This window comes from Lupinus angustifolius, chromosome LG04 (assembly GCF_001865875.1).
Source record: "Lupinus angustifolius cultivar Tanjil chromosome LG04, LupAngTanjil_v1.0, whole genome shotgun sequence".
Taxonomy (NCBI): Eukaryota; Viridiplantae; Streptophyta; class Magnoliopsida; order Fabales; family Fabaceae; genus Lupinus; species Lupinus angustifolius.
Genome location: NC_032012.1, coordinates 17,240,903 through 17,255,624, shown reverse-complemented (window position 1 = coordinate 17,255,624; position 14,722 = coordinate 17,240,903). Strand labels below are relative to the sequence as shown.

The window sequence follows — 14,722 nt, the reverse complement described above, 5'->3', positions numbered from 1 at the left end:
ATTCAATTTCACGATCTTCAAATATTAGTTTGAATTTTTATTTCTCTTAGGCCAAATCGGTACACACCCTAATTGATAAACTATCTTTTCTTTATGTGTCACTCGAGTTAATTGGGGATAATATCTTTGCGGTACATCAGCTTATCATTGACAAATAGGGTATTCAAATTCAATTCAGTCCAAAATAAATCAAAACTGCAAAAACAGAATGTGATTGGATTGTATTGAATTTACTTTAAAAGATTGATTGGTCTTGTTCGATTTTTTGTTCCAACTCAAGGAACCAGATCAATCTAAACTAAACCAAATTAGTTCTGCTGATTGTGCAATGCAAATTTGTTGATGTTTTGTTTTGCTGTTAATGTTGACTATTGTTTTACAATTACTGTTGATTGTTGTCGTTAACTATTGAGTGTTTTTTTTACAACTGTTGTTGACTATTGTTCTACAAGATTTGTCATTGACTACTATTTTACAAGATTTGCTATTGAGTACTGTTTTACAAGATTTGTTGTTGATTGATGTTTTAGCATTCCCTTTTGTTTTATCACTACTTGTTTTAATATAGCATGTTGCCACTATTATTTTGTTGTGACCTTATTTTAATGTGGCATGTTTTTGCCCCTTTTCCTGAATTACACTTAATATTTTAAAGTATATTAGATTTAATATTTTAGTCATAATTATGAACTTTTAAAATGTATGTGTAGTATCAATCTTGTATAAAAACCAATCCAGCCAGATTGGATCACAAGTTAATTATGAGTTTGGATTAGATAATTATTTGCTTAAAAACCGATACATACTGAACACAAACACCCTTTTCTGATAAATAGTAGCATGAGATAAGTGGACCCAAGCCTCCAAAAATGCATCTTTGAAAACAAAGTTTTGTAAATGCATTGGGGCCTATTGTTTGTTTCATGGGAATTATTTGAAGATCAAAACGAAAAGAGCACTTAGGCTAGACAAGATAAAAAATGTCTCCAGATAAAAGCAGATTCTCTACAAGTATTCCAAGAGGATGGGTGGCACTTTGGAGAAAGTAGGAATCTCAAAAGGAACTAGATTTTGAGGAACCTTCACGCCCCCAAAGGCGTATTATGCCTCAAAATAAGATATTGCTTGGGTAACATGGTAGAATAATATAAATAGAAACTTACACATTTGGGAGTTATGTTTTGAAACGAAATGATGAGAAGTATGAAGCTCACTACTCTCTCTAAAAGGGCCAGCAATCTTTCACTAACATGAGCATGAGCCTAGCCCCATAAGAATCAATACCTCCTCAAAATTAATCCTTCCTAGTATAATAATGTAAACAGAGTCAATCGGCCCGAGTTGCATCAGTGTACCCAACACAATACATGTCCCTAGTATAGTTGGCAGTGCCTAGGGAGAAAATGGAGAATGTCCTCTTGATAAATTTAGAGTTGACGAGTCAAAAAGAAAGAGATTAAAGGAATATAAATAGGGGGAGAGAAGCCAATAGAATGCAGAAAAAAACCTTGTAAATGAAAGCTGTTATTTGAATTATACTCATGAGAACTAAACAATGTTCCCTTTCCCTGTGCACTTTTATCACATTACTATCCCCTCATATCACCTCTCATAAAATCACATCTCATTAGTTTACCAACTCAGAAACCTATTATTCATACTTATGCTAATTTCTTGACTGAAACAGCAACCTAATAGACTAACCACAGAACTCCTATGCTCACACTAATTTCAAACCTCTCTTTTTAACTTATGCCTAGTTTCCGATGTACCAAAAAAATTGATGCCTAGCCTTTTTAATTATACAAGCTTCTTAGGAAGTCTTAGCCTAACCTTTTTCGTTTAACAGGTCGGGCAATAAGGTCCTGACAAACGGCCTAACCTATCCCTGCCTCTACCTAACACAAGCTTATTTGGGTTGAGGAAGTCGAGATTCCTTTAGTGCTTTACTTTTGATATTTAACTGTTCAAGTAACAATATTTCCATTCACATGTATAAAGGTAACCTTTTTTCTGAATTTACATTAACACCTGACCTCAATGGCTATCCTTAAAGTCCAATGCCTTCTGTAAGACTGAAACAAGTTGTTCTACACTAATGTTAGTGAAGTCCACACTAGGAAGATTAAGACCTAGACGATATTCATCTTCACTAAATTCTACCTTCTTCAAGGTTGATTTGTAACTCATAACAGCTGATCTTGGATGGCCTCTTGCAATTGATGCCTGTCAAAAAACAAACATTGTAAATAAGGTACTAAGGTTATTGTTTACTTTATATCCACAACGTAGAAAGACCGTCCTAATGGTCATTAACTTGTTATAGTAGCCATAGCTTAGATTTCCATCAAATAGAACAATAGCACCATGGAAAAAGATTTCATTCAAGCAATCATACTTGGATTAATGTGTTAAAATGTAACATTAGCTAAAATTTTCATTAGCGCATTTTGTGTTGCCTTTTTTGATCCACGTTATATGTCTTCACAAGGCATGCAAAATTTATTCAGCACTTTGTACCAACATGAAGAGAATCCTCAATTCAAGAAAAAATGATGCCTTGTCTTTGAAACAGGAACTTAAATGTTCCTTTGGTAGAATTATATGATCCATCTTTCAGTATAACTAAAAAATCCTATGAACTGTTCCTGTACATGCCAATCTAAAATTGTTGGGTAAAAGCTGATGAGGAACTCACCCAATGTCTTTCTCCGAGCTCAAACAGCCAAAATCTCCACTCTGTCATAACCTTCCCATCCACTTTAGCTGATATATCGGTCCAGCTTGTGTGAGAAAAATCCACCTTATTCAACTCATCGGTCACTCCACTCCCTATGGCTTTAACATATGCTTCTTTTAGGCTCCAATACCTGCAACGCAAGTGCATTTAGAAAGAATTCTACTTGTTTGGCAGATAAAAATATTTCAGAGAATCTGACATTATCTCATATTGATTAGAACCTATATAATTCCATAGACCATCCTGAGCTCTACACTATATAGCATAAAGATCTTGAGGTTCATCCACTATACATCATATAGTAACAAAGTATGTGATAAATTCATAGTAGTTAAATCAGACAGGAGCATATTTCATAGTCAACAATCATTGGGCTTGGTACAAAGAGCATGAGTACAAAAGCTCTCTGGAAGGAAGCTATCTAAGCACATTAGAGTTTAACCAATATCTCTTCTAGAGCTGCTTTGAAGTAAAGGGTGTGCTCATATAAAAAGGTGGCATGGTAGACGATGCTCTCACTAGTGGAGTCAGAGGATGGTAGATGTACACAACCTTTGCAAGAGTGTGCTCATATTGTTGAAATATACTAGGCAACCTTCTTATGATTCATATATTGTCATGTGGTTTCTTTTCAACCTTACAAGGAAAAAAGAGAGAATAAAGAGGAAAATACCACTAGGAAAAGCATAAGCTATCTTCAAACCAAGAAAAACACTAGAAACAGGAAAATCTCAACATTGAAACAGAGCTTGCGACTCTGCCTACTGGAACAACATTGTTGGGAGGAGTTAAATCTACTGGAACAACATTGTTGGGAGGAATTAAATCTGAATTGCAAGCAGTATCGCCAATTTAGCTATTTCCTTGAATAAAGGTTCAGTCAAAACATAATCATACCTGTAAAATTCAATTAATACATCATCTGGGGTACCAGCATTGACTATGTTATTCCATTCCAAACTTGAAAAGTATGATGAGAAGCACCGAATAAACTCTGCAATCGTTTCTCCCTTCGGTATATCAAAGGAGACAATGTCTAACCCCACAAGGCATAGAGGTTCCGATGCTATAGCAACATAGTCACCATGATGGGATACATTGAAATTAAAATTAGGGAATTTGCAACCAAATTCATCATATTCCTGAAAGAAAATAATAGTAATAATAATTAAGGCTACATGCAAGAAAACAGAAAGTGACATAACAATGCAAAGTTAAGTGGCTAGGTGAGGAATGATATTTGCAGCCATTTATACAAAACAATTGTTATTTAATCATTTCTAGCTAGATAATTACATAATGAAGTTAAAATCTATGCACTGACAGTGTAAAGTTTTTTACACTGTCAATATATCATTCACTATTGACAAATCAATGGTGAATGATTACTGAGAGTGTACCAAACTCACCTTAACACCATGTTCGAATGACTTATAAAATTAATATAAAATGTGACAAAACCCATATTCCAGGTAACTACGGGTTATTCGAAGAAATAGTATTGATACCAAATATGGTTTGCCTTCCAGTGTTCTTTTAATAATGATTTGAGGAAAGGGGATTTCCATGACATCATATACAAGAGCATACTGAAGCATTCTGCTCACAAGTGCCCGTTTCCTGTCTTCCATTTTAATAAACCTGCCAATGCAAAAAGTCCATTTAATTCAATTCGTTACTAAAAAATTTTATTGTACTAATTTGGTCGTAAATACCAAAAATAATATCCCAAAGTTATGAACATGCGCCAAAATAGTGTTCGACCGAAGTGTCCCAAAAATTAGTTGTAAAAATGAATTAATGTGGGTTTTCCATTTTTTAGGCAGCCAAATTGGTACATATCAGTTTTTCAAATCGTGAACCTTATCACGTGATGCAGCCACAATATTCACAGCAACTGCGTCACACAACAATTGCGATGTGAATTACAGTGATGCGACCGTCCGTACCCGCATGGAGACGCATCAGACGACATCAACATGATGATCACAATGACCACAATTTCAATAATCTCAATTTAAAACACGGGTACATACATAAATTTTGAGTAACCAAGATGGATAGTTAGAGTAATATTTATGTTATAAAGATTCAACCTAACTTAAAACCAATTGAATTAACATGTTAAAAACTGGGTGAAAATATTTAGGTGGGGAAAGTAAGAAAGTGAGTGACCTGGTAATAGAGGAGTGTTGATGTGAAGGAAGAAGGGAGAGAGCTGAGGAGAAGTCATGAGGGAGTGGGTCCCACTTTGATATGTTCACCACCCATCTCCTTACCCCTTCTTCCTCCATTGAGAGAAGAGCTAAGATGTTATCAATGGAGGTTTCATTCAGTTAATCTGGCCTTGCTTTTTCATATAACCACGTTGGTTATATTGCTTAACCAAGAATATCCCTCCTAGTAAGAAAATAATGGTTGTCCCTATGATGACTTTTAATCAATGTTGTAAAACCAGTTCGTATTGGTCAGTTCAACAAGTCACAATATTATTACAGTATAATAATTATATCGATTATATAATTGAAACTGATTATATTGGCTGATTTTCAAGTGAACTGCATTGGTTAAACTAGTCATTTTTATTTAAAATTATTTTTTAATAAAAAATAAAAAAATTAATGATTTTTTATTAATTTTTCAATATTAATATTAATATATTATACAGGTATATCTAACTTTACCATTATACGATTTAATTAATGAATTATTGATTGAACCATTATACCACTATACTAGTATCTTGACTAGTTTGATAACATGTATGGTATTAATAATATTGCTTTTAATTATGGAATATTTGACCATTTTAGTCTCTCACATTGTTAGACCAATGTAGTTATATTATTTAGTTTGTTAACCAAGAATACATAAGGAGAAAAAATATCAATTATATAACATAATTTTTTTTTATATTATCATTATATCATCGATCATTTTAAATATAAAATACAAATAAATAAATGATAGGGTGATATAAATTTTTATAATAACAACAAATAAATTTTACAATAGTATATAATTTGGGTGTCATCAGCTACCAAATTATCTATAAAATAGATTTTGGTTCAACCAATGTATCCCTCACAAAGCCTGGAAGTGAATTAATGACTTTGAAAATAGTCTATATTAATTGGGACATGAGACAAAGAGAAAGAAATATTTTGGAGGTTTTCTTCAGCTTTTTACATTTCTCATTGTTAATTAGTTTTTTAAAGGAAAAATAAAAAATATTTTTACATTATTATTACTTTAATATCTTCTCATCTAAATTTCACACTTCAAACAAAAAAAGATTTATTATCTTTTATCCATTATTGCCATTTGACCACTTTGATTTTCTTTCTATCATAACTCTCAAATATATTGTTAGGATTATTAAGTTTTTTGGTACAAGCGTTTAGGATTATTTAAGCCAATACTTTCTTGGTTTTAATCTATAATTGACACCAAATTATTACTATTCATTCTTTTTATATCAATATATATTTAATGTGTGAGTCTCTTGAAGGCTTAAGTGTATTAATTATAATATACAAAAACTTATTAATTTTCATTCTTTTTTCGGGAGTGTGATGTGTGTAAAATTATGTTATATTTGTAATACATTTAACTTGTAATTTAGGACATAAGTAGGACTTTAAAATTGTTTTTAGCTTTTATTTCTCTTTATTCAGGTTGAGTGGATGTTTTTGACTATGTTGTGCAGTTTGGATAGGTTAAAGCCAAAAAGATTAGAGATTAGGTGCTAGAAGATCAATATTGAGGCTATGTAAAGACCAATTAAATGGCCAAAAGAAGTCGCATTGGAGCATAGATCGAAGAGAAGCAACTTGAAGTGAAGGTGCCACATACACCCGCGGTTGTGGATCACATATTTTATTCCTATTTTTTAGTTTTGTTTTGTTGGGCTTAGCCTAATATTTTGTAATTAAGATAAATGAGGGTTTTCCCTCAAAGATGGAACACATTTTACATTACACTTCCCTAATTTAGAATTTGGTATTCTCTTCTCCATCACGATGGAGTAATTCATCTTGTTCTAGGATTGAAGCTATGCCCTTTTACATTCAATAAACACATGTTCTTATTTCTATTTCATTGAGTGTTATGATTTAAATCATTAAACTGAGTTTTATTCGTGTGAGTTGTCTGACCAATAAGTTATACATCTTTGATACATTGGGAAATGAGTGAGAGGTGAACCCAACTATCTGAACATACAGTTATTCAAACTATAATCCTAATTCATGAAAGTAGTCTTAGGATTCTCGGGTGTTTCTAGAATTCACCTTGGGTTGTTACAAAGCGATTGGATAGAAAGATCCAAGTAAAAGATTCGATTGATAATCGTACTACGAGAGTATGTGCGATTTTAATTGAGTATATGTGTCGTAGCTCGAGAGAGGGTGACACATATCAAAGAGAAATTCACCCTCACAACATAAAGTTCATGAAAATCAACAAAAAAAAGATTTGCGAGTGTGAAGGCGATAACCCTTAACCTGAGAACTTTTACTAAATTAGATGTCAATCCCTTTTTACTATCTTCATAATTATTCTTGTCAATTATTTACTTTTTCTAAATTCACTTTTAATACCTATTTGAGTTAAGTATAAACTCATTGTTACAATTAAAAGAATTTTTTAGTTCTTGTGGGATCGATATTTTATTACTTAACGACATAATCGTGCACTTGTGATTTACCTTATCAAGTTTTTGACGTCGTTGTCGAGGAATGTGTCAAAATTTGTTTAATTCTCAATTAATTCATTACTTTACTCTAGTGTATTATACGTTTTCTTTTTCTTGGTACCTCTGCAGGTTGTCCATTTAGTTTACGCAAAGTTTGAATTACGACTCAGAGTCAGAAAGGACTTTCCATAGAAGAAGACAACAAAGAGAATGAGCAAGAGAAAGGTGTGTGCATGTACAAACAATGGTTGAACGAGATGAAAAGTCACTTCGCAACTATGAAACCTGTTGGGAATGCTTGAAATATGTTATTGTATTAGTCTCACATTGCCTAGTATTGGAATAGAGTAGAGTAACCAATGTTATATATTGGACTCAGGTCCCTTGTTATAATGTGCACCATATATAAGCACCTAATAGAAACACCTCATGGGAAGGTAGACTCATGGGTGTGCTAGGGTTTATAATCCTTATTCTCTAATAATATCTTGGTAATTGGTCGAACCATGTTACCAAATTCTCTTATTTCTTCTCTTCTAATTACTTTATGCCTTTATTTTATTACTTGTCACCAACATTGCGCAACGATCGCTTTCACTGCACCAACAATTGGTATCAAAGCCAATTAGTATATGGTTCTTAACCCATACGTCAGATAATGGCTAAATAGGGTGAATGTGTGGTGTCTGGACAAGGTGTGTCAAAGGTAGTGGCAAAGATAGAGTAGATGAGTTGAAGGAGAAAGAAACATGGCAGAATTGTGGTGTGGGTTATGTATGTGTTGATCCAGAACCCCATAAGTTCATGTATTGGGTTAGGATCAAGGTGGAGATGAAGACTCATGTCTTGAGCTTAACCCAGAGACAGATGCTGACAATATCTCTCTAAATGTTGAGAGAATTTTCTCATTTGAGATGAGAAGTGGAATATCCTAATGGCGTGTCTGAGACGTCATAGTGAAGGATGTTAATTGTTAGCAGATCTACAAAAGCACAGAGGCACTGACTGACTTTGATGTAGGATGTAACATAGGCATTGGCTTTGATGCAAGTTGTGACATGAGCATTGGTAGAGATGCAATGGGTGTGACATGGGCATTGGCTTGGATGCTAGGATGTGACATAAACATTAGTTAGCATTGACGTAAGGTGTGTGGGTATACTCCTTATGATGGAGTATGATAATTCTTTTGAACTAGGATTGTCGGAGTAGACAATGGTGGTAGCGATTGAGGCTTTCCAAGGAAGCTCCAAGGTTCAGTTTGACAGAGTATTGAAGAGGATGATTGTTGGTGAACCTTTGTATAGAGGTTCCAATATATCGAAAGACTTCCTAGTAATAGGTGACTAGGCGGTGTGTTCCATTTGATGGCGGTACGGGAAGCTGCACTACAATTTTGGAGAGTTAGGCTCTTGATAACATCGTCAAGGATACTCAGAAGGTTTATGCTGTAGGGGAACAGTTAAAGAGAATTAGACATTGAACAAGATGGAATCATATATTCGCTAAGGTGAAGATTCTTGTGTAGATTTCCAAAGGAGTGATATATTCTTCTATTTCAATCAAGATGGAGATTGTTGGGAATGCTTGAAATATGTTATTATATTAGTCTTACATTGTCTAGTATTGGAATAGAGTAGAGTAACCAATGTTATATATTGGACTCAGGTCCCTTGTTATAATGTATACCAGATATAAGCACCTAATAGAAACACCCCATGGGCAGGTAGGCTCATGGGTGTGCTAGGGTTTGTAATCTTTATTCTCTAATAATATCTTGGTAGCCGCTCAGCACTCCCAGGGATGTAGGCATAATTGGTCGAACCTGCTATCAAATTCTCTTATTTCTTCTCTTCTAATTACTTTATGCCTTTATTTGATTACTTGTGGCCAACACTGTGCAATGATCGCTTCCGCTGGACCAACAAAACCCTAATGCTCGTAGTTCACGTCCTAGAATAATCTGCTCAGCTATTGAGGCAGAGAAGTTTTCTTTGCCATCTACTTTTATCCAAATGGTGATGCAAAACCAATTTAGAGGAGGAGCTCGTGAATATTTGAATGCACATATTGACCAGTTCTTTGAATTCTTTGATATTGTAAGGATCCATGAGGCTTCTGAAGATGTCATTGGTCGCTACATGTTCTCATATTCTCTTCAAAATAGAGCTAAGATGTGGCTAAAAAATCAAAATGTTGAAATTCAAGCAACATGGTGCACTTTGGGGGAGGCTTTTCTCAACAACTACTTTCCTCCTTCCAAAATTGTGCATTATAGGCACCTCATCCAAAACTTAGTCAAAGGGATGGTGAGTCAATTACTGAAGCCTGTGAAAGATTAAATGAGTTGACTGAAGCTTGCCATTAACATGGTATTCCACCATGGATGTTGGTTCATAACTTCTACAGTGCGCTAAACTTTCCATGACATCAATTTTTGGTGACTTCAACAGGTGGTGTCTTTATGTGCAAAGAAATTGATGATGCTTCAAAGATCGTAAAGAATGTGGTTTCTAATCATCACCAATGGGACAATGAAAGAAAACATCATCCAAAGAGAAACTTTGGTGCATAATATTTAGGAAATCAAATGGAGAAGGTAATTTCCACGTTGGAGAACATTTCTCAGAGGTTTGGAAAGCTGGAAAAATATTATGCTAATATTATTGAACTTGTACATAGAGCTTGGGCAAATAAACAACCAGAATCTTGCATTTACTATGACTACAAGGAATGGAGCTGACAACAATTTAACCCACCATACAAGCAGAACAGTCCCAACCTTTCCTAGAGGAGCAACAACACTCTAAATCATCAACATCAAGACAAGCAAGGTAATAAGAAACCTACAACATAGTTCCCATATAAACAATCTTCTCATATTGATCTCACTCTTATAATAATAATAGAAGGTCAGGAAAAATTACTTGCTAACCTTAACAAATTTCAAGAGGACCAAATCACAATTAATAAAAATGTTTCAAATATGTTAAATGATTTGAATTCTTAGATAGAAAATTTGATCATCTATGGAAAAATGTTAGAAACATAAATTGTCCAACAAGCTAGCAACTTTAATATACAATTAAAGGATTTTTCCGAGACAAGTAGAGGAAAATACAAATACTTAACATTGTAAGGCTATTCGATTAAGGAGTCGGAAGGAACTCAAGGATGTTCCTCGAACTGAGAATGATATACAAGTGGAGGAGAAACATATTAAAATAGAACTCCCTAAAGGGGAACAAAATTCTGAAAATGTGTCTAAGTATGTAGCTCTGCCATCATATGTACCACCAATTTCTATCCCCGCGGATTTGCAAAGGCAAAGTTAGAAAAGAAATATGAGAAATTCTTAGATATCCTTAAGAAATTATATATTAAACTACCCTTCATTGAGGCACTATAGGAGTGATGCAATACCCAAGGAGGCCAATCTTGACTATGATAGTCTTGAAGGCATGAGTGGCCCAATGACTAAGGCACAGGCAAAAAGGGCTCAAAATTCCCTTTGACAACTCATAGGGTTGATCCATGATTTTGAGCCAAAGTTAACCCAAGGGGATGCAAAGATGTTCAATTGTATCATGACCCATGGTTCTGACCGAGTCAAAGAGGGACCAGGTCATGCACATGAGACAGGCCAAGGGTTTGGCCAAGGTGCCAAATCTAAAATTGGCACGGGGTCAAGATTTCTGATCGAGGCCATGCGCCTAGCGTGCCAAGCCTAGCGCTAGGCGTAGCCTGACCAAGTCAAGTCTAGCCAACACATTTAATGTGGGTCATTTTTATTATTAATAATAATTGTATGAGTTAAGTTTTGACCAACACTTAGCATAATTAATTTTAGAGTTTATTTAATAAATCTGCCCATAAATAATGAATATTTTGAAAAACGGCTTGCGAGACTTAAAACAAATCTAAAAGTGTAACCGACACTTTAATGCTTTGACCAACTTTTATTTGTCATTAATCAACGGTACTCTAACTTTGTATATTGTTACTTGGCAGGTAAATACACACTAATAGAGTTGTTGGAGAGGAAGTGCTTGTATGATTTATGGTTGTGATTGTGGTTGGCTTAAATGGAGCATTAATGGTGATTTTACACCATGTTTGGAACGTTCGAGTGTAATTCAGCTAGGCACAATTCACCAAAAAACTTTCTAAGTTAAATTCGAAGCTATTAGACAAGAGTTGCTCATGGGAATCTCAAAGTGCATGTTGGAAGCCTTAATATGATCATTAATGGTGGTTTAACACCACATTCTAACTATTAGGAGCTTCACTTGCTGAACATAAATATCCCAACGGTATCCTAGACTATTTAGCTCTCAAAGAAACTTCATTTGGCCGAGGGAATTTCTACTCTTGAGGATGGCATCTAATGCTCATCAATTCTAGGTCGTCGGACTCATTCAGGGGGACTTAACTCCTATTTCACCATGTATTCATAGAAGAATCAATTCTAGTTGTGGAGTATAATTGGGAAAAGGAATCTTATGCTATCTACATTCATTCTTCAACCGTGGAACTTTAACTTGAAGTTAAGACAAGAATTTCACCATGTGATTATGTCTTAAACTATGACATCAATGAGGCAAGGTATCCTAGGCTATTCATTTCACCAAGCCTTAGGATCACAAGCATCAACAAGAATCCTATGTTTTCTTCCTTAAGTTTAATATCTTTAATTCTAGTCTTGATTGTATTTAGGCACATGTTACATAAATTAAGAATATGTAAGAATAGCATTTGTATCACATCGTATCCTATGTTGGATCACCATGAATTAAGCCTTAAATGCATTGTTTATTCTCAACTATGGGAGCCAAGTTTGGCTTGCCTATATATGTATGCTTTTCACCAGAGATGGCAAAAGGGACATTACCCGTGGGTGCGCCCGCATAGCCCGCATTTTTTTGTGGGCATGACATACAAATTTTGCTCATTTGCCCGACCCATTTTTCCCGTCAAGTTCGCGGGCATTTCCGTTGGGCATGCAGGGGGGCATAAACATAATTTAAGGAAAATGTAAGAAAATTTTAAATAAGTTATGTTGTAATATGATTTTTAATTCCTAAAAAAATTATAATCTAATGTGATTTGTTGAATTTCATATAATATATCAAAAAAATTGTTACTTTTTTATCTTCAGCTACTTTATTTAATTTCATTTCATTTATTACATGAATTTTTTATTTTTTTTAATTATTCAACAATGTCTGCGGGCTCCCCGCAAGCCCGTTAGCCAGTTTTAAAACAGGCAGGACATTGAATTTTGTTCATTAAACCAATGCGGGCATGCCCGTGCCCGCTTAAATTTTTGTGGGCATTTGCGGGCATGGGCAAAACGAGTCGGGCGACCCGTTTTGTCATCTCTACTTTTCACCATGAAATAAACAAGTTAAGTTGAGTATAATTCATATTTAATTCATGATTAATTCCTTGTGAGAGCATTGTGCATTCTCCAAACCTTCTTGGCAAAAGTTCTTATCAAGAACCAAGTTCTTGTGGGGGAGCATCACATTGGCTTATCTATACCTCAAGTGTTATGACATCTATCACATCAAATCTAATATATCTTCTTTTATCTTACTTAATCAAATTTCGATACTTACTCATTCATAAAAGGCTCAATTCAACTGTGAGTTTGGGCAATACCAACCAAGATAAATCGTGTATAAGAACCTTCCAAAAATGGTTCACATCAAGGAAATGCTTGCGTACAAGAAATTTATTAAGGATATTCTATCTAAAAAGATATGGCTAGAAGATTATGTAACAATTGCTCTAATTGAGGAGTGTAGTGCTTTAATTCAAAATAAATTGCCTCCTAAACTTAAAGACCTGGTAGTTTCTCTATCCCGTGTTTAATTGGTAATACTAATTTTGATCGTACTTTATAGGGCAAGTGTGAGTCTCATGCCCTTATCCGTGTGTAAAAAAGTGTACGTGGGTCAACTAAAACTCACTACTATATCACTTCAATTAGCGGATAGGTCAATTAAATTCTCTATAGGCATCTTGGAGGATGTCCCTATTAAAGTTGAGAAATTTTTCATTCCAACGAATTTTCTAATAGTAAAGATGGAAGAAAATGCACAAATTCCAGTCATACTAGGTAGTCTTTTGGCTACATCTGGTGCTATAATTGATGTTAAAAATGGAATACTTTCCCTAAGCAAAGGGGATGAAAATGTTGAATTTGATATTGCTAAATCTATTAGACAACCTTCTCTCGAGGACTCATGTTGCAGGGTTGATATGCTAAACCAAGTCATGAATGAGGAAGTGACCAAAATGAAATTTGAGGATCTATTGGAGAGAGTGATCGAGGCCGTACCCGATACAAATAATATAACAATTAAAACTGCAGTACTAGGAAGTGACTCTTAGGTCGTTTCCCAAGGATTATCTTTCAAGCAAAGCTTCAAACATCTTATACTCACACACACACACAAAGGGGGTTTTGTTGTTGGATAGTATGAACATAAATCAAATTCAGAAACAGTAGTTAAACAATATAATAAAACAGCTAAATCACTTGGGTTCGTTTGTTCACAACTCAATCCTCGGTTTCAAAAGATTATTTTCAGATTCCAACCATTAACTTCAACTTCCAAATTTGTTGAGAATCAATTAACTAAGTGATAATTAATTCAAAGTTTCAGAACCTAAACATCAAACTAAGCGAAATCAGTAAAGGTATGAAACGATTAACAAATTCACACGAACTATGCATTCATGCACTAGGGAGAGTAAAGCAACTAAGTGAAGATAAACTCAACCAACCAGTTTCTAAGCAATGGCATTAAGCAAATCATATTCAGAAAAGATAGAAGAAATCAAAAATAAGAAAATGCATTAATAACAAAACCTCGAGAGTTGTGATACATTACCAAAGGAACTTAGTCCAGAAATTTAGCCTTCCATGGCAATGGAAGAGCAAACCGAAAATGAGAAATGAAAGAGGGTGAAACCCTAGCAGAGCAAAAAAAAGGGAAACAGATTTTGCTTTGTGTTTCCAAAATGAGGCAAAATGAAGTGTGTGTGTTTGGAGTGGGGAATCCGAATTTAACCCCTCCAACACATATAAACCGAATTGGGCCTAAATAATGGGCCCAAAGCCAAATTACAATAAAACTAACTCCTAAATTAAAAATAAAATCTTCACTTCAACACATATCCTCGACTTCTATAATGCCCAAAATGTCATTGGTGCCAAATGTGATCTGAAAATGATAATAGATTTAATCAGGCCAAATAATCCCAAATTAACTCAT

The 14,722-nt window shown here is 34.5% G+C and overlaps 1 protein-coding gene across 1 annotated transcript; it reads right to left on the bottom strand.

Annotated features, from left to right (window-relative positions):
* LOC109346045 (L-aminoadipate-semialdehyde dehydrogenase-phosphopantetheinyl transferase-like) lies at positions 1,959–5,097 on the bottom strand. The gene is made up of 5 exons (XM_019585403.1): positions 4,916–5,097; positions 4,249–4,381; positions 3,638–3,882; positions 2,699–2,870; positions 1,959–2,226 (listed from the first exon to the last, which is right to left on the bottom strand). Exons 1-5 carry the CDS (start codon positions 5,032–5,034, stop codon positions 2,038–2,040), a joined length of 858 nt encoding a protein of 285 aa, XP_019440948.1. The 5' UTR covers positions 5,035–5,097; the 3' UTR covers positions 1,959–2,037.